Source organism: Tupaia chinensis, unplaced genomic scaffold, assembly GCF_000334495.1.
Source record: "Tupaia chinensis unplaced genomic scaffold, TupChi_1.0 Scaffold000063_1, whole genome shotgun sequence".
In the NCBI taxonomy this organism is placed as follows: domain Eukaryota; kingdom Metazoa; phylum Chordata; class Mammalia; order Scandentia; family Tupaiidae; genus Tupaia; species Tupaia belangeri.
The window spans coordinates 7112786-7137420 of NW_006159521.1; the positions used below are offsets into that span (position 1 = coordinate 7112786).

The 24635-nt window shown below is 46.0% G+C and overlaps 1 protein-coding gene across 2 annotated transcripts in view; it reads left to right on the forward strand.

Annotated features, from left to right (window-relative positions):
* MYO1E (myosin IE) overlaps window positions 1–24635 on the forward strand; it is a 301820-nt gene that overhangs the window by 137092 nt on the left and 140093 nt on the right. For both annotated transcript variants that reach the window (XM_027765947.1, XM_006141773.3), the window contains exons 5-6: window positions 15594–15681; window positions 21592–21681. In XM_027765947.1, coding sequence (XP_027621748.1) covers window positions 15594–15681; window positions 21592–21681 — 178 coding nt within the window. The remainder of the gene's footprint in view (window positions 1–15593; window positions 15682–21591; window positions 21682–24635) is intronic.

The window sequence follows — 24635 nt, forward strand, 5'->3', positions numbered from 1 at the left end:
TCCTGCTGAGGAATTTTCTTCTGTCTGCTTTGACGAAGTCGGTTTGCACCTCTGGGCTGGTATGGTTCATTCTCACCAGCTCCCTGACCCTGGGCAACGCACCTCACACCTCGCTCCTTGATGTCTTCCCCTGTGAAGGAGCTGATTGGCCAGATGACCTCTGAGGTCTTCTTGGCTTAGGAGTTCTTTCTTCCCAATGTGGAAGGGCAGGGAGAGGAGACAGAGAACTGTCTTCTGGGTAGAAAGGCCCACATTTACAGCCACCCACCCTGGGTGATCAAGGTGCCTCATCTGTGAAAGGCTGAGTCAAGTGACAGCATTTGTGAACAGAAAACAAAGAAAACCTACTTTCTTGGGGACTGCAAGTGTCTGCTCTTTCTGCTGAGGGATTCTGGCACAGCTGGAAAGACTAGGAATTTTTAGTATCATTTTGTTAGGAAATAACAAATTAACGATGACCCAGTTTTATGGTGTTCTCTTAAACCTCCACCTCCTAATTTCCCTAGCATGACTTTGTCTGAGTGACTTGTCAGATGGGATAGTGCAGCTCATAAAGAAAGGCAGTATGACCGGTGTCCTCCCAATCTTACTCATGTTTTCAAAAGCAGTAGACACAGTGACAGAAAGGGCTGGCAGCCAACTGTTTTCGGATTCAAAATCAGTGTAACAAGTTAAATTTTGAAAAAAATCAAGGAAGAAGTGTTGGCTTTCTCAAGCATTGGCCTCCCTCAAAGCTTTGGTCCTGTTGTGAACATCCATTTGTCAAAATTGCCAGAGTCGGGACCAGCAGTTAGCGTAACGGCTGTGTCGCTGGACTCCCACGTAGTCGACTGCAGTTCGAGTCCCGGACCCGGTGGCTTAAACTCATGCCGGGCACGTGTGCGTGTGTGCCCAAGATCCCGAGAGGAGAATGGAGGAGAAGAGATTGCGGTGTGGCCATCCCCCTGGGGGGTGATTTCTCGCTTTCTGTCTCTCTGTCTCTCTCTGTCTGTCTGGCGAGCGCACGTGCCCTATAACGAAAACCTCTCCAAAAAAAGAAAAAAAATAAAATAATTGCCAGAGTCGAGCAGCCCCAGATTGACCGATTTGTGCCAACCAAACTCACAAACGAGTGTGACTTAGACCCCAATTCATCATCGTATTGGGAAAATTATGCTGTGGAAGGCCGGGTATTTGCCATCTGCTTAGAACAGAACACAAGGGGAAGAGATCAGCATTAGAGGGTTGGATAGGGCCAGACAGTAGCGCAGTGGTAGAACATAATCCTCTGTGGGGCTGCTCCCCAGGGGACGGTTCTGGGTTTGCATCTGAAAACCTCCCTGAGTGCACATACCTGTGACCTGGTGCTGGCTGAGCCTGCGGGGTGGGTCTTGGCATCAAGACTCTTTGGGGGTTACTGTCTCCCTGTCACTCTTACTCCTAGAAGAAATAAATAAATATGCGGCCCGCAGGTGGTGTGGTGGTTAAGAGCACTGGACTCCCACATGGGCAACCACGGTTGAATCCCGAACCTGGTGGCTTGCTTTCTCACTTCCCTCTCTCTCACCCTGTCCCTCTCTGGTCAAATGAGAGGAAGGGAGGAAGGAAGAATATTTTTTTAAAAAGAAATAAGTAAACTTAAAAATACGTTGAGTCATTGGAAAAGTCATGGCACATTTTTACGTAGAAAAACAGTAAAATATGGCATGACTTCCGATGACCCACTGGATTGATGGAATAATCATTTTGATGCAGGTCATCAGATCATGACATCCCTCTCCTGGAGATGGAAACTGAGGGTGTTGGTCTACTCGTTAGACTAGTCATTTCACTTGGACAAAACCCTCCCTTTCTGCTGTTTATTTCCCTGCCCCGATTCCATGTAGGTCACCCTCCTTTCATGAACATGCACTCTCCTGCCAACCCGTCATCCATGCACTTGGCGTTCCTTTATTCCTTCACTCAGCAGCTTCCTCTTCGCCTTCATCGCAGCCCTGGATTTCTGTATTCCCTGAAGGCCCCATCTAACTAGGAGTTAGCTTCTGGTCAGGAATAAATGCCCAGGATTGGCCTTGGGTGTTTCCCAGCTCTTCCTCCACACCCACTGCAGACGGACTGGGGAGCATGGTTCCTGTGCATGCGAGTGTCGCCACTGTGCCTGCATTCACTGTGTTAACCTTCTTAGGCTGAGTATTGCGTCTTCAGTTGCCACATTGCCTCATTAGCTCAGTGACGAGACAGATCCCTAAGCTCCATCTTCAGAGAAACTGTTGTAGTTGATTGGTGGCGGGCCCAGAGCATGGCCATCTTTTTTCACGCTGCCTGAGTTATTCTATCAGTAGTTGAGAACCAGAGCTAAAGCTCTGGAAACCCTGATTCCAAGTCACCTCTTGTCTTTAGCATCATTGAGTCCAGGCAAGATGCACTTTCTGAATGCCCGTGATCTGCTGGATTCTTCTCAAACAGGTTACCCTCTTTTCATCTTTACCACTTTGGGTGTGGGCATTATTGTTTCTCAAAGTGTCTCCCAGAACGTGAGGCTTACTTGCATTCCAAGATCCCCACACTAATGAATGACAGAGCCTGTATTATGAGCTTAGCTTTGACTTCCAACCTTACGAGTCACTCCACACCCATTTGGTAAGTGCCTCTCTGTGTCTCAGATTTCCTACACTCTTTTTTTTGAAGGTTTTTGGTTTTTGTTTTTTGTTTTGTTTTGTTTTTGCTATAGGGTACATGCGCTCATCAGAAAGGCAGAGAGAGACAGAGAGACAAAAACGAGAAATCACCTCCCAGAGGGGATGGCCACGCCGCAATCCCTTCTCCTTCATTCTCCTCTCAAGATCTTGGGCACGCATCCACCCATGCCCAGCGTGAGTTTAAGCCGCCGGGTCCGGGACTCGAACCGCGGTCAACTACATGGGAGTCCAGTGACATAGCCATTACGCCAACTGCTGTTCCCAGATTTCCTATGCTTTCAGAATATTTTTGCTAAAGGGCACATGGGCTTGGTGGGGGTTGTGGGGGATAAGAAATCACTCCCCAGGAGGGATGACCACACTATAATCCCTCCTCCATTCTCCTCTTGGGATTTTGGGCATGCACGCACACATTTGACTAGTATGTTTTTCAAGCCTCCTGGTCTAAGACACAAACTGTGCAGTGAGCCATGTGGAATCCAGCTGTTCTTACCACTATGCCACTGGCGGTCCCCACATGGTCAGCCATGTGGGGGTCCAGTGCATCAACCACCTGCTGGCCTTGGCAGACCCCTCGGATTGGTTGACAGGCTGGGTGATCTGCAAATAAACCTACAGGTCTTGATGACAGCTTGCAGAACTCTGAGCAGGGACATGATTCTATGAAAGTGTGGTTCACAAAGATGAGTCTCTGGTAGAAAAGAGATGAGATCGTGAGGGCCTGCAGAAATCTAGTGCAGTGATGAGAGCCTGACCGGAACTGGGAAGGCACGGAGGAAACTGCTGTGTGATGTTCAGTCAGCCCACAGAGGAGTGAAGCAGTGGGCCATGAGCGTGGACTCTGGGCAGTGCCAGCAGGGAAATGCAGCACATCATTACGCCGACATCCGCACAGTGACGTGAGGACCTCCCACAGGGCGGGTAGGAGCTGGAAAGACAGAGATGGAAGATGAGAAATTGCACCCTCCCCCCAGGGATTGGCCATGCCACAGTGACTTCTCCTCCTACAGACTGGACTCACCTGTGAGGCCAGTCAAGAGGCAGCTTGCGTTTGTTCAAGTCATTCGACTGTTCTCCAAAATCCAGAATTCAGATCCGTGTTTTAGAGCCACATCTGTGGTGCCTTTGGGTGTCAGGGACATCTCTGCAGATCTCGCTAATGAAATACTCGAGGTTGGTGACAGAGGTGTCTCTTGTAGTCTCTGTCACCCCTACATCACCAATGAGATCTTGGCAGGACACCCACAGGCATTTCTGAAGCCCTTCCCAGCTGGCCTCGGTGGAGACGTAGCAGGCTCTTTGGAGAGCATTGATGTGGCAGTCTTCTTGCTGCCATCAGAAGCGATTCCCTGTTCCTTTGGACCCGTGTCAGCACCTACCGCTTAGCCTGTTTTAAACAAATATGATGTCCATTTGAAAACATGACATGCGGTACAGTTTCTAATTTTTTTTTATTCAAAATAGCCTGAAGCAATGTTTCCTGGAGGATAGGGCGTTCTGCTCCTAACATAGCCAACACCAGTTCCTATGTCTGTGCAGGCTGTGTCCACATAACTCCCAAATAATTTTTGTTTTTAAAGAGATTTTTGCTAGAGGGCATGTGTGCTCGCTGGAGAGAGAGAGAGAAAGAGAGAGGCAGAAAGCAAGAAATCACATCCTCAGCAGGGATGGCCATGCCCCAATACCTTCTCCCCCATTCTTGAGATGTGGGGCACACATGCACATGTCCCTGAGTCCTGACCTGAATCCACTGGGTCCAGGACTTGAACTGTGGTCAGCCACGTGGGCATTCAGCTGCCTTAACCACCATGCCACCTGCCACCTCCCTGAATAAGTATTTTATAAAGAATAAGTGAAGGGAACCAGCAGTTAGTGTAATGGCTATGTTGCTGGACTCCCACGTAGTCGACCGTGGTTCACATCCCGGACCCGGTGGCTTAAAACTCATGCCGGGCACATGTGCGTGCGTGCCCAAGATCCCGAGAGGAGAATAGAGGAGAAGGGATTGCGGCTTGACCATCCACCCTGGGGGGTGATTTCTTGCTCTCTGTCTCTCCGTCTCTCTCTGTCTGTCTGGCAAGCACATGCACCCTATAGCAAAAACCTCTCCAAAAAAAAAAAAAAGAATAAGTGAAAACAGGAGGGAAATTCGCTGGCTGATTGAATATGAACATTTATCACTGCTGGATCTAGGATTTCTCATCTACCTGTTTTAGTGAGACAGATTGGAGTTGGAGTCCGTAGTATTTGCAGTAGTGAAGATGGAAAAATCGGAGTACCTCTAAAATTTGGCCCCTGTCTCCCTTCTGCCCTTTGCCTGGGCACCACTGAGCATCTCTCAGATACTCAAGCTGTCCTCCTGTCCTTGATGTATCTCAGGAACCTTTTATTATTAGCACTGGGGCTCCTCAAAGCTGTCCTCAGAGTTTCTGTCAGTCCACCCAATTTCTTGTCATCCCAACAGCATCGGCCTTTGAGACCCACCGTCCTCTGCCCTGTGTTTGGGAGGGCCTGGGGGCGCACACATCAGACTCGGAGGGGACAGCATAAGGACTACCCTCTGACTGTGGGCCGGAGGAGGGAGGAAGAGCCCCAGTCTCTCAGTCACCGAGCTCTCGGCCCATCTCGCTTTCCAGCTGCGTAGTTGCTGGAGCCCCTGCCTCACCAGTCAGTGTTGCTGGCAGCAAACTGATCCATGTCCAAAGCAGCCCCGTGCCGAGTGCTCGTTTTGTGTCCTTTGTGTTGAGTCTTGTTAAACTTCATGGCAACCATGCAAACTAGATACTGCTACCTCCTTGATACAGGTCAGGAGTCTCGGGCCAGCCCTGTAGCACTGTGGGTAAGCCCTGTGCAGGGGAGCCAGACCCCACATGGCCACCCGTAGTTCCGATCCCAGTGTTGGTGGCTGGCAAGCGCAGCAGATCCGTGTGCATGCATGCCCAGGATCCCGTTGGGATGGAGAAATGCAGTAACAGAGATTGCTGCGTGACCACGCCCTGCTGAGGGGCACGCGCTTGCTCGGTCTTGTCTCTCGGTCTCTCTCTGGCAAGCACAAGTGACTTTGGCAATGAAAGGATGGAAGGAAGTGAGAGAAACTGAGTCCCAGCGAGGTAGTGAAGTGCATTAAACATCTTGTATCTGACGTGGCAAAGCCGTGCTCTGAGCCGGGGCGGTTTCTAGTCTTATACTCTTTCCACTGTTCTCCATGAGTCTGAGCCAGCAGGCATTAGGGTAGCTGGCGCGTTTACCACCCCCAGTCATGGGGTTTAGTGGAAAGATCTGTGGGGTACGTCACGGTAGACTGTTCTGTTTGTCTGAAGCATGTGACCACGGCAAGTCTCAGTCATTTCATCTGCAAAATGGGAACTAATAACACAAAAATATGTAAGGGAAGTTCAGTCAAGGGAGTAGAGATGAACAAATATGTTTAAACTGTTGAAAAGTGATAAAATACCTGCTAGTAACATTCAAAGGAATTTCAGAGCCAGTAAACAGCTCAGCTAGGGCTCAGACTTGGTCTTCAGGCTCAATATTGGGCCCTTTCTATGACATCAGGCTGGTCTCAAAAAAGGATGGCCTTGGGGTCGGTGTCTGGGAAGACCAGGTGAAATGTTTTGTCTGTTTGACAACGTGAATTGACTGGCTGTTTATCTCGTACTGCGAAGAAATAACAGCTCTTTGTTTTATTCACACTTTTCTCCACATGCTAGAGAATGAATCTGTGCCGTGCACTTAGCAGTTTGGGCATGTCTGTGATTTCCTACTGCACTCCTTTACCTAGCATATCTATTTGAGGGTTTTTTTTAGTGTGATCACAAGGTCTTATAGAACACCCCTGTCACCTCAGTCCTGGAACACCCCCCACGCCCGATGGCTAGCAGAGATGCTTCATCTCAGATTCGTCTCAGTCCCAGGTCCCGTCCCACAGGGCCGTCAGACTGAATGAGGTTGTTGGAGGGGGCTGTCCAGAACGTTCCTTGATGTGGTTTCTCATTCTCACACGGCTCTCTGGCCTGGTGCTCACCGTTGGTGTGGGCTATTATTTGTTCCTTCCCACTGTGTGGAAGATGCTAAGTGGCTTTGGCAGAAGACTTGCTGAATCGGGTGTCTGTCAGTCAAAACTCAGGACTCTTCAGTTTGCCCGTGCGATGAACTGTGTGCTCGTGGTGGAGTTACTTTGGAAAACATTGTTTATTTTAATTGACAATCCTACCCATCGGGGGTTTTTAAATATTTATCCTCGCTCAGACTCCCGCGGACTGTCTCAAGTCCTTCCTAGCTCCACCACTCACGAGGTAGTGCCCTTGAGCAAGTTGCTTAACTCTTCTCCTCCGAGAATGGAGATGATAATAGCGCCGGTCCACAGGGCGGTTATGAGACTCCAGCGATGGACACATGTAAGTCACTGACCTCCGCCCCTGACATGGACACACATGGTGAGATTACGTCCACAGTATTCCAGGGCGTTTCTTTCAACTCTCCTTTGGAATGGATGTGATTTCTCATGATCTGGATTATTTGGGGGACACAACTCAGTTCATCTTTTATAGCTGTAGAATTAGAAAAAACAATTTAAAAATATTTTATTGCTGGAGGGTGCATGCACTCGACAGAGACAGAGAGAAAGCACTGCCTGATGGGTGTGGTTACATTGCAGTCCTTTTTCTTCCATTTCTCGTCCCCATCAGGACTTTGGGCATCTGTGTCTGCCCCGTTTTTTAAGCAACTAGGGCCGGGATTCAAACCATGGAAGGCCATGAGGGATCTGGTTCCATAGGCATAGCGCTTAATCACTGCACAACAGGCCAGCCACCAAAATTGGTTTGCAGGAACTTTCTGAATTCCTTACACTGGCGTCTAAGGCTCCATGCCCCCACCCCCACCCTGCTTCTCCTGTGCCTCTCCAATTTTCCCATCTCGTTCTTCGTGTTTGTTGTGTTTTCTGCCCTTCATGGTTTGAAAGTGTATCGGCGTCGTGTGACGTGAGTCTAGGTCTGTCCAGTGTTTGCTCATGCCCAGGCTGGGCCACACATTCTGAACAGTGTGTGTTCTTGATCACGGGAGCCTGGAGGTGCCCACTAGGTGTTTTCTGGTTCAATTCACCGTCTTTCCTTTTGATGCCGTGTCCATACTCTGTGGGGACACCTTTTGCGTCTGTGACAATGCCCTGCTCCTTACCAGTCTGCACGCACCAGCCTTGTCATCCATCGACCACTCCTGCCCAGATGAGTCGCCCGTCCCGTTAGCCGGTCGGCGATGGTCTCTTTCCTTCTGGCTGCCACGTTACTAGTAGGTATTCTTCTGTGAGGAGGAACTCTCCCTTCTCTGCTGATGGACGCACTTACTTGTTGATGGCAGTCCGGACTTAGGGCTTCCTGCCTTATTCAAAAGATCATAACCCATTATAGTTGCCATTTATCTTGATTCGGCCATTGGGAGCCCTTCAGACTGGTGCTGACGTGCTTGACACGTCCCCGCCGGTCTCTGTACCTGCCCCACTTCTTCACACCGCTCTACGTTCTAACGCGGCGTGTGCTTTCCCTGCTCCAGCTGCTGTTAGCCATTTCCCCAAGGAGCCCGGGTTCCTGTCACTGATCTGGTGCTCAGGGTGCTTTTAGACCCTCGTAGTAGAAAATGCTAAGAAACATACATTGGGCTCACCCGTGATGGTGGCGTCAGGAGGGGTTGGTAGCACGGGGACTGGGGCCACACAGAAGGCCCAGGTTCGGTTCCTGGCCCACACTAACCTGGTGCTACTCCGTGCACCTACCAGCTGACCAGGAGGCTGGGGCAGGGAGGATCACCACATGGAGACACTCTGTCACCCCGCCCCTTTCTCCTTCACCTTCCTTCTGGAAGCCTCTCATCTCTCTCATAAAAAAGAAAAGAAAAAATAATGTATGTTTATTTATCTATCCCGTGTTGATGAATATTTGCATTATTTTCACAATAACTTTTATTTTCATTGTATTTATGTATGTATTTTAAAATTTTTGGCATAGGGCACATGTGCTCACTAGAGAGAGACAGAGACAGTAAATCAGAGAAATCACCCCTTGGGAGGATGGCTATGGCTCAATCCCTTCTCCAGTCTCCTCTTGGGATTTTGGGCACACATACACATGTGCCCAGAGTGATTTTCAAGTCACTGAGTCTGGGACTCGAACCATGATCAGTCATATTAAAGTCCAGTGGCTTAATCACCACACCACCTGCTGGTTCCTCATTGTGTTTATTTTTAAGGTTGCCAACTTGGGGCAAGTGCTGCTGGTTTTCTATTTGTAATAGTCACACAGTTTCCTTTTTATACAAATGTAAGTAAACTGAGTCAGTTACAAACAAGTACTAAGTGGATATCGGCGGCCCCGCAGGTAAAGGCAGACCCACATGTATGGGGCAAACAGGACGGCAGCCGCGGACGTGCGAGGTGTAACATTGAGCCCACTGACCAGACACCCGGCACCCCAGGCCACGGCCGTGACCCGCACCACTCTGCAGCCCACTTCCCACCTCTCTCACCTCTCATTTCCTACTCGAGTCCTGTTCCACAGCCTGTGGTTCCCCTCACACGAACCCCATGGGATTTTTACTCCAGCTTCACCTATACCCCCAACACGCATGTCTGCATACACACACCCCAACTTTACCTGTCTTATCAAGGCGTAGCTGGTTGCAGCTTCTTTTATGAATCCTTTTTAGTATATTGTCCAGTCGAAGGTGGATGCCACCCATGAGCCCCTAAAACCATACTCACATCTCCACTGTGTGTGTGTGTGTGTGTATGTGTGTGTGTGTGTGTGTTTTAATTGCCAGAGGCATGCCCATAACAGAGAGAGAGAGGGAGAGGGAGAAAGCCCCCCCCCGCCCCAGTAGGACATTGTCATAGTGCAATCCCTTCTCCTTCATTTCTCCCTCCCGTTGGGCCCCAGAGCACACATGTACATGCACCTGGCATGTTTTTCAAGCCACCTGGCCGTGTGGGATCTGACACACCTAGCCACCTGGCAGAGAGCTGGCCCTGCCACTGTATTAATAATAGCATCTGTGCACTCAGTGGTGAGGCCCGGAGCTCCCCTCGGACACGAGCCCCTTCTCATCCTGGCCTTCAGCTTAGCACGTGGAAGGGCTTAGACGATGCCTATTGGGCGAATAAAGGCACATATAATTTTTTAGAAGTTTGTTTTTTTCCATGAGTGAGACAAATAAAAAAAGAAAGAGAGAGAGGTTAAAAATCATTTGCAGCCACATCATAATCCCTTCTCCTCCATTCTCCTCTTGGGATTTTAGTCACATACATACACATGCCTGGCATGTTTTCCAGGCTCCTGGGTCTGGGACTTGAACCATGCACTGGGCCATGTGGAATTCCAGCTGCCTTAACCTATGTACCACCTGCTGGCCGAAATTTTTGCCCTTTCTAAAGTGCAAATGAGTATATTGGTGAGTTTTCTAAGCTAGAGTGGTTGACCATACTTATTCTATATAGAATATCTTTTTTTTAATGGCCTTTTGCCTTACGGTGCATGTGCTTGCTGGAGAGAGACAGAGACAGTGAGAGGCAAAGTGGGAAATCATCCCTGGGGGTATGGTCCTACTGCAGTACCTTCTTCACCCTCCTCCTGGGATCTTGGCACACACGCACACACATCTGGTGTTATTTTCAAGCCACCGGGTCTAGAACTCGAACCGCATTAGCCATGTGGGAGTCCAGTGATGTAACTGCTATGCCATCTGCTGGCCCCAGGATATATTATGTTTTAATGACAGATATTTTATATTTTTATGTTCGCAAGAATACATTGAAGTAGGGACCAGCAGTTAGTGTAATGGCTATGTCGCTGAACTCCCATGTAGTGGAGTGCAGTTCAAGTCCTGGACCCAGTGGCTTAAACTCACACTGGGCACTTGTGCATATGTGCCCAAGATCCTGAGAGAAGAATGGAGGAGAAGGGATTGTGGCGTGGCCATTCCCCCAGGGGGTGATTTCTCACTTTCTCTCTGGTGAGCACACACACCCTATAGCAAAAATCTCTCTCTATTAAAAAAAAAAAATACAGAAAATCGAATTGAAAACATTATTTTTTAAGAATTATTTTATTTAACTTTATTTATTATTATTATCATTATTATTTTTCAGTTTGATCAGAGAGAGACAGAGAGAGAGAGAGGAAGTGAGAAAGCAAGCCACCAGGTCCGAGACTTGAACCGTGGTCGGCCATGTGGGAGTCCAGCACCTTTAACCACCATGCCACTTGCTGGCCCCAATTGAAAACATTATTGATATTCAGATGGAGAATAGTCTTTCTCAGAAAAAAACAGTTTTGGTCCTTGAACCCAGTTATTAATATACCATCACTGTAGCTTTTTCTGCTTTGAACAGTCTTTCCAGTTCTTTAATGTTAGCATCTGTTTTTGTTTCTATAGCTAACACACACACACACACAAACTACATTTTCGCCTCTTTGAACCGACATTTCTTATGAAGTCTGTCTTGACTGATTTAAACTCACTCAGCTGGTTCCCAGCCTTCTATATCAGAACTAGGGGGCTATTGAAAAATTCCTGTCCCTGGGCCCCATTTCCTTTTTTAAAATCATTTTTTTTTTTTTGAGTTCCTTTTTTAAAATCTTTTTTATTTATTTTTTTTTTGAGAGGTTTTTGCTATAGGGTGCGTCGTCTGCTCTCCAGAAAGACAGAGAGAGACAGAGAGACAGAAAGCGAGATATCACCCCTCCAGGGGGGATGGCCATGCTGCAATTCCTCCTCCTCCATTCTCCTCTTGGGATCTTGGGCACGCACACATGTGCACCCGGCAAGCGTTTAAGCCGCCAGGTGTGGGACTTGAACTGTGATCAACTACATGGGAGTCCAGCAACACAGTCATTACGCCAACTACTGGGCCCTCTTGGCCCCATTTCTGGAGACTGGGATTCAGATCAGAAGAGAAGCCCAAACATGGGCATTTTAAAATACTCTGCCAGTTCTGATAAACTGCCAGATGTAGGGATGTCTGGACATTTTTCTAATTTCTAGAATATATTTTCTGTTCACTTTAAAAGTCAAATGAAGGCAGTTACATTAAGAAAGGCTGCCAGTAAACCTAAGCAAAACAAATGGTTCTAACTGCTGCTGAAGCAAAGTAAATCATTTGGAGCATGCCAGGCGACGTCTGATACCCTCACATTCTTTCAACTTGGGTTTCAGTCCAGGGGAAGAAACGCTATTTCCCCCTCCCAAACAGGCCAACATAATGCCGGCCGTTTACACTATGAGCTTCCACTAGGTACGTCACATTCTGTTATTGTTCCCTATTTCAAGCCAACCGCCATTCTCTGATCAATAACACTCTGAGTGTCCGTAAATTGAAAAATCTGATCAATGTTTAGCCAAAATGAATTATTTTTAAATCTGAAAAAGATCACATTGACTGAGAATGTAGGTATCCTATTTCTGGACCTACTATTCTTATTTTTAAATACAAAAAAAGTTCCTTTTCATTATTACCCTTTTCTTGGGCCTCCAGCAGTGAGACGGAATATTTCATGTCTGATCCTAAACCGAAGAGTGAGGAGATGGGGATTGTCGTACTTCTGTGTCATAGTTCGAATAGGATGTGTTGTCTTTTCCCTCACTCTCTCTTTTGCTCTTTTAGCTTGCTATAAGGAATTCTAAATGGAGAATGTGAACTTAGGGAAAATACGTACTCGTGCCGATGCGTAGGAAGGCGAATTAGAATCTAATGCAGTTGGCCAGTGTTGATTATCCTTGTGACATGGGACCCCTCTTTCTCTGGAAAAGCTACCTTTAAAAATCTGAAATATAATTGGGTGATTTTTCTCAAGTCAAAAAAAATTAGCATTAAGAGAAAACACATCAAAAGAAAAAGAATGTATCCAACTACTAGTTTGCTAACAAGTCAGGATTTCTTTTCCCTTGTATTTTAGTTATAAACATGTTATAGACACATCGTCTTCTGCTCATATGACCACTTACCCTTAGCTATATTCTTTTTCTTTTTTTAATTTTTGCCAGAGAGCATGTACACTTAAGGAAGAGAGAGAAAGACAGAGACAGAGACAGAGAGAACCAGCACTCCCCATGGGGAGTTGTCAAGCTTCAGTCCCTTCTCCTCCTCCTCTCTCTCCTGTCAGGATTTTCGGTACACACTCACAGGCACCCAGGCGTGTCTCTTCAAGCCACTGGGTCCAGGACTTTCCACTCACTGTGGACCACCTTAGCCGCGGCCCCACAGGCTACCCCAGCTACTTTTTCTGTGTGTGGCTACAATGTTTTGTAGGAATGGTACTTTGGCTGCTCCTAGGTGTATCCTTGGACTTTGAATATGCTTGAGAGTTTACATTGTTCACAACCTATAAAGTACAGTGTCATTGTTTACAAAACCTACACCAGAGAGTGCATGGTTGACTCTGGACTAGTATATAGGTCATCTGAGTATTTTGATCATTTAAAAAGATCATTTCCGGGTCAGCAGGTAGTGTGGTATCTGGGGTGCTGGGCTCCCATGGAACTGACAACAGTTTGAACCCTGGACCTGGCAACTTGCTTTCTCATGTTCCCTCTTTCTCTGTCTCTCTCTGGTGAGCACACATGCCCTAGATCAAACTAAAAAATAGTAATAATAATTAATAAAATTAAATAAATAATTCAAAGATAATTTCTCCATGGAGCTGAATGCGCAAAACCTACTTGTGCCAAGTGTCCGATATATCTAAGCAGTGTGATGTCATCTCAGACTGGTTTTCTACTTGCCACTGTATTTTTTTTTTGGGGGGGGGAGGTTTTTGCTATAGGGCACGTGCACTCGCCAGAAACACAGAGAGATAGAAAGCGAGAAATCACTCCCTGGGGGGATGGTCACACCGCAATCCCTTCTCCTCCATTCTTCTCTTGGGATTTTGGCCATGCACACACACACGCACCCAGCATGAGTTTTAAGCCACTGGATCCAGGACACAAACCACGGACAGCTACGTGAGAGTTCAGTGACATAACCATTATGCCATCTGCTGGTCCCACCACTGTATCTTAAAAATTCCAGTTTGGTTTCCCAGTTCATGTGAATGAGAAGCCAGAGAGCTGAGCGTTGGGATGGTAAACAACTTCCATAGATGGATCCAGACCTTGAAAGGTCCTAACCCCAAAACGAAGGATGGTTCCCTCCTTCATCCGCATAATCTCCCTGTCTAAATGTACCCTGTGTTAATTCAAGGAAATTCAACAAAGGTCTGAAGTTTGCTGTATGGGTACTTCAGTCCTTCTTGTTTTGCTTTATTTTGAAATATCAAATTATTTCAAAAGGTATTTCAGTTTCCTTCTGGGCGTGGGAGATCACTGTGCATGGGTGTACCTCTCCTCCCTGGTAAGTTCATTAGAGCGGGTGTTTGTAGATGAGCAGACACGTCTTGGGCTGTAGCTTAGAGGTTAAAGATGCTGGGGTCCACGTGGGCCTTACAAATCAAATCCCGGCTGTAAAGCTTGAGAAACACCCTGGGCATGTGTGCACGCATATCCCACATCCTGACAGGATGGAGAAGTGGAGGAGAAAAGATTGTGGGGTGACCACGCCTCACTGAGGGAGGGATGCTTTCTCTCTCTGTCCTGCACACATGCCCTCTGGCAATTTCGTGTATGTGTAGAGAGAGAGAGTGAGAGAGTGAGAGAGAGAATATTTTTTATGAACTTGTAGCAACCTAGTTTTCATACTAAATCCTGCCATCATTTTATACAATGTAGGTTCCTTCAATCTGATTAATTCTCTCCTCGCAAGACAAATACAGAAATGAGAAGTTTAACTGACTTCATAAGCATGTTTTGAATTGAGGTCATTATGAACCAGGGGGATTTTGAAGGAAGAACAGGGAGTTTTGAAGAGCAGACTACACACCAGTAACAAAAGGCTGTCCCTGTGCTGTAAGGCTACCAAACGGAAGGTAGTCTTTGTTACTCAGGATGTGATTAATATTGCCTCATCATTTAATTTTAGAACTTCTTAAAATAAGGAAGCTTGCATCAGTTCAGGGCACATGTTTGGAACTTTAGAGTGTCTACTTTTTCTTTTCTTTTCTTTTTTTTTTTCTCTTCTTTTTAATTACAGGAGAAACATAAACATCACACAAAGTTTAGAAAGTAATGAACTGTAGCAAGTCTCCCATAACTCTTCTCTTTACCTTGACTACATCCTGTTAGTATGTTGTGGGAGTTCTGGTATTTTTTTCTTAAGGTATTTTTCTTTTTCTATTACCAGAGTGTGCATGCACGCCCTAAAGAGAAACAGAGGAGGAGAGGGAGAAAGCACCCCCAGTGGGGTACAGCCGTGCCACCACCCCACCCCTCCATTTCTCTACCCCATCTGGGTCTTTGACGTGCACACACATGCCTGGCTTGTTTTCAAGCCATCAAGGCCAGGATTCAAACCACGCTCCATCTTGGGGATCCACCTCCCTTAACCATTAGGCTACGGACTGTCCCTTTTTTCATGTACTTATAACAGTGTTCGCCATGTAATTTGAAGCTGATTTATTTTCTCTTAACCTTACTTCCTATGGTTTTTCCCTCTGGTGATCGTCTTCACGTTAGCTGTCATTCTCTGCATGATCCCATCCTTCTGACCGGTAGTCCACAATGTCCCTAACTGCGTGCCCTGTTGCCGGGCATGGAGAGCGCTGGCTCCCGTACAGGACAGCAGTTACCCAGGGCCTGCCCCCGCCCCCGCCCCCTTCACAGTGTTTGCACAGCTCACGGAGGTGATAACCCATCGCCTTTCACGCAGTGCTGTGCATTTTCTAAACTGAATTCCTTTCTGTCCAGTTTCCCTGACGTAGTTCGTTCTACACGGGGTGGTGAGGGAGTGGTCGTGAGCCACGTCATGAGTGGGCATATTTACCTGTTTTTCAGCGGCGAAAGTGGTGCCGGGAAGACGGTGGCTGCCAAGTACATCATGAGTTATGTCTCCAGAGTGTCTGGAGGGGGCCCCAAAGTCCAGGTGAGTTGGCGATGGTGCAGTTTGAGGCCTTATGCTATGTGAAGTGTGAGAGGTTCTGTTTGCTGTAAAAGATAATTTTATAGGGCTGGCATGTGGCACGGTGATTAAGACCCTGAACTATGGTTCTAGTCCCGGAAATGGCAACTTCAAAATCACACCAGCTGCTGTTTGCATGTGCGTACATGCCCAAAATCCTGAGAGGATAGTGGGGAGGACGTGGCACGGTCATCCTCTCTGGGGTGTGATTTTTCGCTTTCCCCCTCTCTCTGTCTCTCCGCAGTGAGCACACATGCTCCATGACAAAACAAAACAGAAAAATAAAAACAACAACAAAAAACACAAGAATTTCCTTCATAGAAAAATGTTATTGGTTGATGTTAGTTATATTAACTAATTGTCTTGTCATAAGAAAATATGTATGTATGATTGATTAATCACATATTAGCTCTATAACCAAGAAATTTGAAATTGGAAAAAATTATAACATATTTTAAGAAAGACATTTCTTTTTTTTTTTAAGAATTATTTATTTATTTATTTATATTTATATTTATTTTAATTTGAACAGAGGGAGACAGAGAGAGAAAGTGAAAAAGCAATCTGCCAGGTCCAGGACATGAACCGTGGTTGGCCATGTGGGAGTCCAGCACATTAACTACCACGCCAACTACCGGCCCCCCAAGAAAGGCATTTCTAATATAGAATGAGCTCCTACAAATCAGTAAGAAGGTCCACAGGACATGGAAGACACTTTAAAGGAAAAGAAATATAATGACTCATAAAAAGTACAAAATATGCTCACCATCATGATAATAAGAGAAACACAAATGAAAACTTGCATAGAAACGATTTTTACCTAATGAATTGGCAGAAAGCTTGTGCGTTGGAAGCACCTGTTGGTAAGAACATAGGGACACAGTCGTTCCCCTCCGCTGCTGGTAGATCTATGAACTAGTCTACTTTTTGGAGGGCATTTCAGCAGGCTGTCAAATTTCCTCACATACACCATGTGACTCAGCAACTCTGCATAAGAGAATTTATTCTGTAGATAGGCTGAAATATGTGCAGAGTTGTATATATGTGAAGTTGTTTAGCATTTTGGTTGTGGAAAAAACTGAAAACAACTTAAATGTTTATTCATTTATAACTAGTGAAAAAAACTTACAATTTATCATATAATGGAATATTATATAGCCATAAAAAATGAGGTTTCTTATACTGACATGAAATGATCTTCCAAGATATGCCATTAATTGCAAAAAGCTAGGTTTAGAACCTTGTGTATAATATGCTGCCCTTTGAGGACAAAAGACAGCATATATCATTATTTGTCTGGATACGCATCACAGATCCCTGGAAGGATACAGAAGAAATGGGTAACAATGGGTGCATTCAGGAAGAGAAGCTGAGAGACTGGAGGAAAGGTTTGCTCTTCCTGTATACTCTGTAGAAACTTTGTTTTGAACTATGAATAAGTTGCCAATGTGTGAAATTTATAAACATTCTAAAGGAAAGAGAAAAAGAATGGGAAAAGAAAGAAAGAAAGAAAGAAAGAGGGAAAGATCAGAGAATATGAGGAAATGTTAGGAAAGGGAGAAACCCAGAGAACTAGGATACATGAGAGGTACAAAGAAAGGAACAAGAGTCTGACCTGTTCCTCTGAGTGTGATGGCGAGCTCGGGCCCATGGAGAGCTGCCCGGACACAGAGCCCTCATCCTTGGCACAGACACTGGTGAAAATGAGAAGTCACGCTTCAAGGAGCATCCATTCTAGATCACCTTTTTCGGGCCAGCCCTGTAGCATAGTGATTAAGTGTGCCAGATCCCACGTGACTGATAGAGGTTTGAATCCCAGCTTCTGCAACCTGCAACACACACCAGGCACGTGTGCATGCATGCCCAACATCTCAGGAAGAGAATGGAGGAGGAAGGATTATCATAGGGCCATCCTCCCTGAGAAGTGATCTCTCTCCAATAAATGCACGCACCCTCTGGCAAAACCTATTTAAAAGGGAGAGGGGACAGCAGGTGGTATGGTGGTTAAGGTGCCAGACTCGCTCATGGCCAGCCAGGGTTTGAGGCCCGGGATTGGCAGCTTGCTTTCTCACTTTCCTGCTCTGTCTCTCTCTCTCCCTCTCTCCCTCTCTCACAACCACACACCTTGTGTATATATGTGTATATATATATATATATTCTTTTAAAATCAGAATCATTTAATTAGCAATGTGGTTGCCATGGTCAGCTGTAGACTTTAAAGAGACACATTAAAATTCTCTTTGTTATAGAGCTATCAACGAATTAAATAGTGTTCCTTAACCCTGCAGTTGGTAGAGTAGTGACCTGCAGTGCTGGAAGCCACATGGCCTATTGTGGTTCAGGTCCCTGGCCTAGTTGACCTGAAGTGCACCAGGAATACACACAGGCCCGAAATCCTGAGGAGCTGAACTGCTAGAAGGAAAGGATCACAGTATGGCAGACCCTGTCGAAGGTGCTTCTCTGTCCCACGTGCCCATACATGTGTGTGCGTACACATGTGCTCTCTGTCATGAACAAAAGTAGTGAAACCTAAAACAAACAGGGCTCCCTCATGTCCTCGTGGATCAGAAAGCTTAAAGCAGAACCCAGAATTCCTTATGTAATATGAAAGAGTCGGGGGACCCAGAGTTAGCGTAATCGCTATATTGCTGGACTGGACTCCCATGTAGTTGACCATGGTTCAAGTCCTGGACCTGGTGGCTTAAACTCACGCCAGGCGTGTGTGCGTGCTTGCCCAAGATCCCGAGAGGAGAATGGAGGAGAAGGGATTACGGCATAGCCATCGACCCTGGGGGGTGATTTCTTGCTTTCTGTCTCTCTGTCTCTCTCTGTCTGTCTGGCGAGTGCACGCACCCTATGGCAAAAAAACCTCTTAAAAAAATTATGTTTAGAATATATTTTATTTAACACTGAACGATACTTTCCCTTTTATCATATAATCAGATATTTTGTTCTTTGGGGTACCAGGTCTTTGCCATGCCACTCAGCAGCCACACGTGGCCGTGGCTTCCATACTGGACAGCAAGTGAGCTCTGGAACCTCGTTGGCGGGGCTCAGTTCACTTGAGTTTATTTGTTCATGTGATCGTCTGTCCTGAGAGAGCTTGTACAGAGAAAGGAATCCAGGGTGCTGCTTTGTAGATGGGCTTCCTTTTTTTTTTCTAAATTATTTATTTTATTTTTAATAATTTTTAAAAAATTGCTATAGGTCAGTGCACTCACCAGAGTGAAACACACAGACACACACACACACACACAGAGAGAGAGAGAGAGAGAGAGAGAGAGAGGGACAGTGAGAAAGCAAGCCGCCAGGCCTGAGACTTGAACTATAGTTGGCCATGTGGGAGTCCAGTACCGTAACCACCATGCCACCTGCTGGTCCTGGGCTTCCTTTTTACCTTCATTTATTCTTTCTCTTTTCCTCCATATGCATGGCACAAAATTCTGTTGGCCGTCACTGATAGTTGATATATAGATGTGGATGGATGCATGGATGGATGGATATATGTATCAAGATTCTCATTGTATGTCCCCACTTAATATATACTGAGTGTCTGCACTCTGAAATATATATATATTTGAAACCATACTGCTTCTGTTGTTATAGAATCATAAAATTATACAAAATTATAAGACATATTTTGAACATTATCTTTAAAATTCAGTATTTTGAAATTTTGAAAGTTGTTTGTAAACTGTCAAGAATTATGGATTATGAGCTAAAATGTTTTGCTATGTAAAGAAAATGTTTGTGGAAAACTTTAAAAATAAATAAATGAAAGAAAAAAAAGATTCTCAGTTTAAGGATTAAAGAAGGGAAGAGATAAAGAAAGGCTTTTCTTTTGTTCTCTTCTTAAAAGGAACTGAGTGTTGCTAAGTGGCATAGGTCAACATATAAAAGACAGAAAAGGTTAACTAAGATCCATGCACTCCAAATTAATTTTACAAAGAAAAGTTTATTTAAATCCATGAGTTACTAAAGGAGATTAGGAAATTTGGAAGTTTTTTCTTTCTTTTTAATTGTCAGGAGGTACATGTGCTATCTAGAAAGGCAGAAACCGAGAGAGGGAGGGGGAGAAAGCATCCCCCACACAGTGGGGCATGGTTACACCACAATTCCTTCTCCTCCTCAGGACTTTGGGTACACACATATACACTCCCAATGTGTTTTAAGCCACCTGGGCTGAGATTCAAACCACAGTCAGGCACATGGGCTCCACTTCCTCTAACCACTAAGTCGTGGGGCCAGCTCAGAATTATGTTTCTCAACTTTGAAACTGACCCCATGGAGAGCCCACCCAAAACGTGCCCTTGGTGCCATTTCTATGGATTACCCAGTCAGGATAGAACCCTCGTTCTCCTTTCTCATGGCAGCTTCTCTTCTGCATTTTCAGGAAGGTGCAGAAAGGACCACTGTGGCTGTTACACAGTCGATTAGTAGTTAGTATCTTCATGTAGGTCTGTTCCCCTCAGCCTAGACCCGGTAGGCAGACTGCAGACAGTCACTGTTGGTTTTTCTCTTCCTGTTTTCCTTATGAGGACAATGATACGGAACTCTTGGCTGGGAATTAGTCAGTAGCTAAAGAGCACAAGCCAGAAGACTTGTTATTTCTGGAACACGTTTAACCATCGCATGTGAATAATTAGAAGTACAAGGCATGACTCACTTGTTGAAAGACTTCTCCAACATCAGATCCTCCAGCATCAACTCCTATCTGTCGAGCTGCCTCTTGTCCATGGGTGTGTCTTGCACACTTTCCAGTCTGGCACAGAATCGGGGTGTTTGAAAACTAGATTTCACCCCTCTGCTAGGTTAGGAATTGCTCCACACAATCCAGGATTCACCTTTGCTGCTCAAAGTGTGGATCATGCTGGCAAAACCAGCAACACCAGGATAGAGATCCAGATTTTGGGAGCCCCACCCAGACCCTCTAAATCCACACCTGCATTTTAGCAATGTACCCAGGTGATTCATGTACATCTAAGTGTGAGAGCAAAAGGCCGTCTTCCCATTGCCTCATTTGGGTAGGAGAGACTAACCGATTTCCTTTAAGACAGATCTCCTGCGATGGAGTGGGTGGAGGTGGAGATGCGGTAGGCTGGTAGAGTTGTTGCAGAGCAGTAGCTGACAGTAAAGACTGGTTAGAACAGCAGGGGATACCCTTCAGTGCTTCACGTTCCTTCTTGCTGTGATCCTCAGCACACCCAGGAATGACAGGGGAAGCTGCCATCACCAATTTGGAAACTTAGTCTGGATCTTAATTCATTGGTGCTACCCTGGCTCTAGGCCAGGGGTCCCCAACCACTGGGCCACAGACCAGTGCCAGCCCATGGCCAGATGGGAGCCAGTTTGTGGACTGGTGCCAGTCCGCCAGGCAACGCAGCAGAGGGGTGGGTGGCAGGCCAGTGAGTGAGCGTGGCTTCACCTGTGTTTGCAGCCGCTCCCCATCACTCGCATTGCTGCCTGGGCTCTGTCTCCTGTCGGAGCAGCCGCAGTACTGGATTCTCACGAGAATGCGAACTCTTGTGTGATTGTTTCCTTGTATACCACAGTGTAGTAGTGATGGAAATGGGACCAGTCCCCTACCACCCCACCACCCCTTGTTTGTGGAGAGATTGTCATCTATTGAGGCTGGTCCCTGGTGCTGGAAATGTTGGGGATCATTGCTGAAGTGCATCCTGCTTCAAGCCAAGGGACTTAGGGGACCTGAACACTTAAAAAGGTTTTGGTCTTTTGCACAATGGAAAAATAAATCCTCCAGGGCCACATGGATATGGGCCCTCACCTTACCACATTCTCCTTTGGAGAATTTGACCTTACTCTGCACAGTAGGTGTCTGCACCCCCCTAACCTCCGATCTTTTTGCCACGACAGCATGTGAAGGACATTATCCTGCAATCCAACCCACTGCTGGAGGCCTTCGGGAACGCCAAGACAGTTCGGAACAACAACTCCAGCCGATTTGTAAGTCTCTTCCCTGTTTCTGAGACTGTCGCCTGACGGATGATGTCGCTGTCCCTAATTCATGCCTGGTATCCCAGAGGACACGAGTGCTTTTCACACAGCGTCAGGACGCTGCCTTTTCCATCTTTCTCCGTTTCCTGTAATGGTGTGCAGTGAGGCTTCAGTTCGTCCCTTGACAGCAGTCCCTTTTGAGCTCCAGGGATGCAAACAAGAGTATTCTGAAAACGGTGTTTGGCTTGGATTACCTTGCTAATAAGCAAAATAAGAATGGATAAAAGTGGCAGCTTGGGTTCCGGAGGAGTTTCTTTTACTGGGGAGAAAAGACCTTGCTTCCCAGACAATGAAGTGAGTAGAGTAGACAAGTGTCCCTGGTCGTTGCTCCCAGCAGGAGTTTTGCCTCTTAGAGCTGTGTCTGTGGACGCTGGGACGGAACCGGCTTCTTGCAGAGATCCGTGCTCCTCTCCACCTCTCCAGTGAGCCGAGTGCTGCGTGGCCCACCCTCATAGGTAGCGTTGCGCGTTTATTTTATGTATAGCCGTGTCACCCAACGATATCCCAGAGTGCCTGGACTGGCCTCCCAGATCGCCACCTAACTGGCTCACTCCCCGAGGTAATGACAATGTCAACCCAATGCATCGTTATAAATGCCACTTCAACTTTTTCTGTCTGGGTGGGCCGGAAGGCTGGCAAGGAGGAATATGAACATATTCCCCTTGACAAAAAGCCACATTTCCAAGGGAAAAAATGTTTACCCAGTAGCTTTGATTTATATAGATTTTGCATTTTAGTTCAGCCATCTATTATCTCTGGCAGTGGAGCCGTCAAGGAGCCATCTGCAAGGCTGATTCGAAACCATTTTTTAAATAAATAAGTGAGAATTGGGGAGAAAAATTCTTTGTTTCTTTCTGTTTGGGAAGGAAGCTTCCATTTCCAAGAGAATTCTTACTACTTCTCATGCCATAATTGAGTCCTGATGAGTTCTCTGTTAGACCGGCTCCTGCTTTCCTTGCTGCCTGATCTTGTTCCAAATATTTGCTTCTCTGTCATGTTTTTTGGGTCAGTGCCCATGGCTGTATTATCTTGAAGAAGTTTCTAGATAAGGAAATAGGAAAGATATAAGGAAATTTTCCACTTGACCTTTTTTTCCCTCTAATTGTCCATTTAAATCTGCCTTGTAAAAATAGGCTTGACTGGGGCCAGCAGGTAACATGGTGATTACGGCACTGGACTTACACATGGCTGACTGCAGTTCGAGTCCTGGACCTGGCAACTTGAAAATCATGCCAGGCATGCGTGCCCAAAACCCAAGAGGAGAATGGAGGAGTAGGGATTGCGGTGTGGCCATCCCCTGTTGAAGGGTGATTTCTTGTTTTCCCTCTGTCTCTGGCAAGCGCACGTGTCTCATGGCAAAAACCTTTAAAAAAAAATAAAATAAAATAGACCTAACCAAGTTTAAACCCCTAGTTAGTTTGCCTGCTCTTGCCTTTCTTAGAGAGCAGAAACAAATTTTTTTCTCAAATGTTTTTCCCCTGAATTATTCACTTTTTTTTTTTTTTTGGAGAAGTTTTGCTATAGGGCGCGTACACTTGCCAGCAAGACAGAGAGACAGAAAGTGAGAAAGTGAGAAATCACCCCCCAGGGGGGATGGCCACACTGCCATCCCTTCTCCATTCTCCTCTCGGGATCTTGGGCATACACGCACATGCACCTGGCATGAGTTTAAGCCACCGGGTCCAGGGCTTGAACTGCGGTCGACTACATGGGAGTCCAGCAACATAGCCATTACATCAATTGCTGATCACCCCTAAATTTTTCTTTATCCTTGGAGGCTACGTCAGTCAATTTTTATAAATAATAAAAACAGAACCGACAGTTTTACTTTTCTGATTACAGAATTTCATACAACTGTGGTTAAAAGGTAGGGAGAGTGTGGACGGACGTCTCAGACACATCTGCACACGCCATGCATGCACACTCAGGCAGACGTCTCAGACACATCTGCACACGCACGCATGCACACTCAGGCAGTTAGGCCTGACGACAGCAAAAGACATTCTCACGAACAATGAGAAAAATGTAAATTAAAACTACATATGATTTCTGTCTCTTAGATAGCCAAACATTAAGCAGAGTGACAATAACAGGGAAGACACTAGCGGTTGAAGACTGGCACGTTCTCTCAGGAGAACAACTTGATGAGTTATTAGAGCTGGCTCCATAGCGCAGCATTCAAGCGCTGTACAAAGAAAGACATGTTGACAGCAGTTCAAATCCCAGCTCTGGTGCCTTGAAAAACATGCCAGGTGTATGTGCGTGCCCCAAATCCCAACAGGATGGAGAGATGAAGAAAGGATTGCAGCATCAACATGTCCCAGTAGGGGTGGGTACATCCCCCCACACTCCCGTTGTGCCCACATGCCCTCTAGCAATTGAAAACACAGACACGCGCGTACACACACACACACACACACACACACAAATGCTCATTATCTTTGACCACACAATAATTTTCAGGTAAATTATCTTAAGTTTCTTGTTACAGAACTGCTTATTTAAAAAGATACCATAACATATTGTTAAATTTTAAAAAACAGATTCTAGAACTATATCTTCAATATGGTCACATTTTTGTTTTAACATGAAAATAAGGCCAACTATGCAGTTCGAGTTCCAGACCGAGTGGCTCGAAAAACACACCAGGCATGTGTGTGTGCGTGTGTGCCCAAATCCCCAACAGGAGAGAAATGGAGAAGGGACTGCAGCGTGACCATTGCCATGGGGTGTGCCTTCTCCCTTCTCCTTCTTTATCTCTTGCTCTCTCTCTCTCTGTCTTTGGTGAGCACATGCAGCCTCTACCAAATTAAAAACTTATTATAAAATAAAACAAAATAAAATGCACATGTTATACAAAACATAATTAAGGTATATGTAAACCCAATTGAATACATAATTAT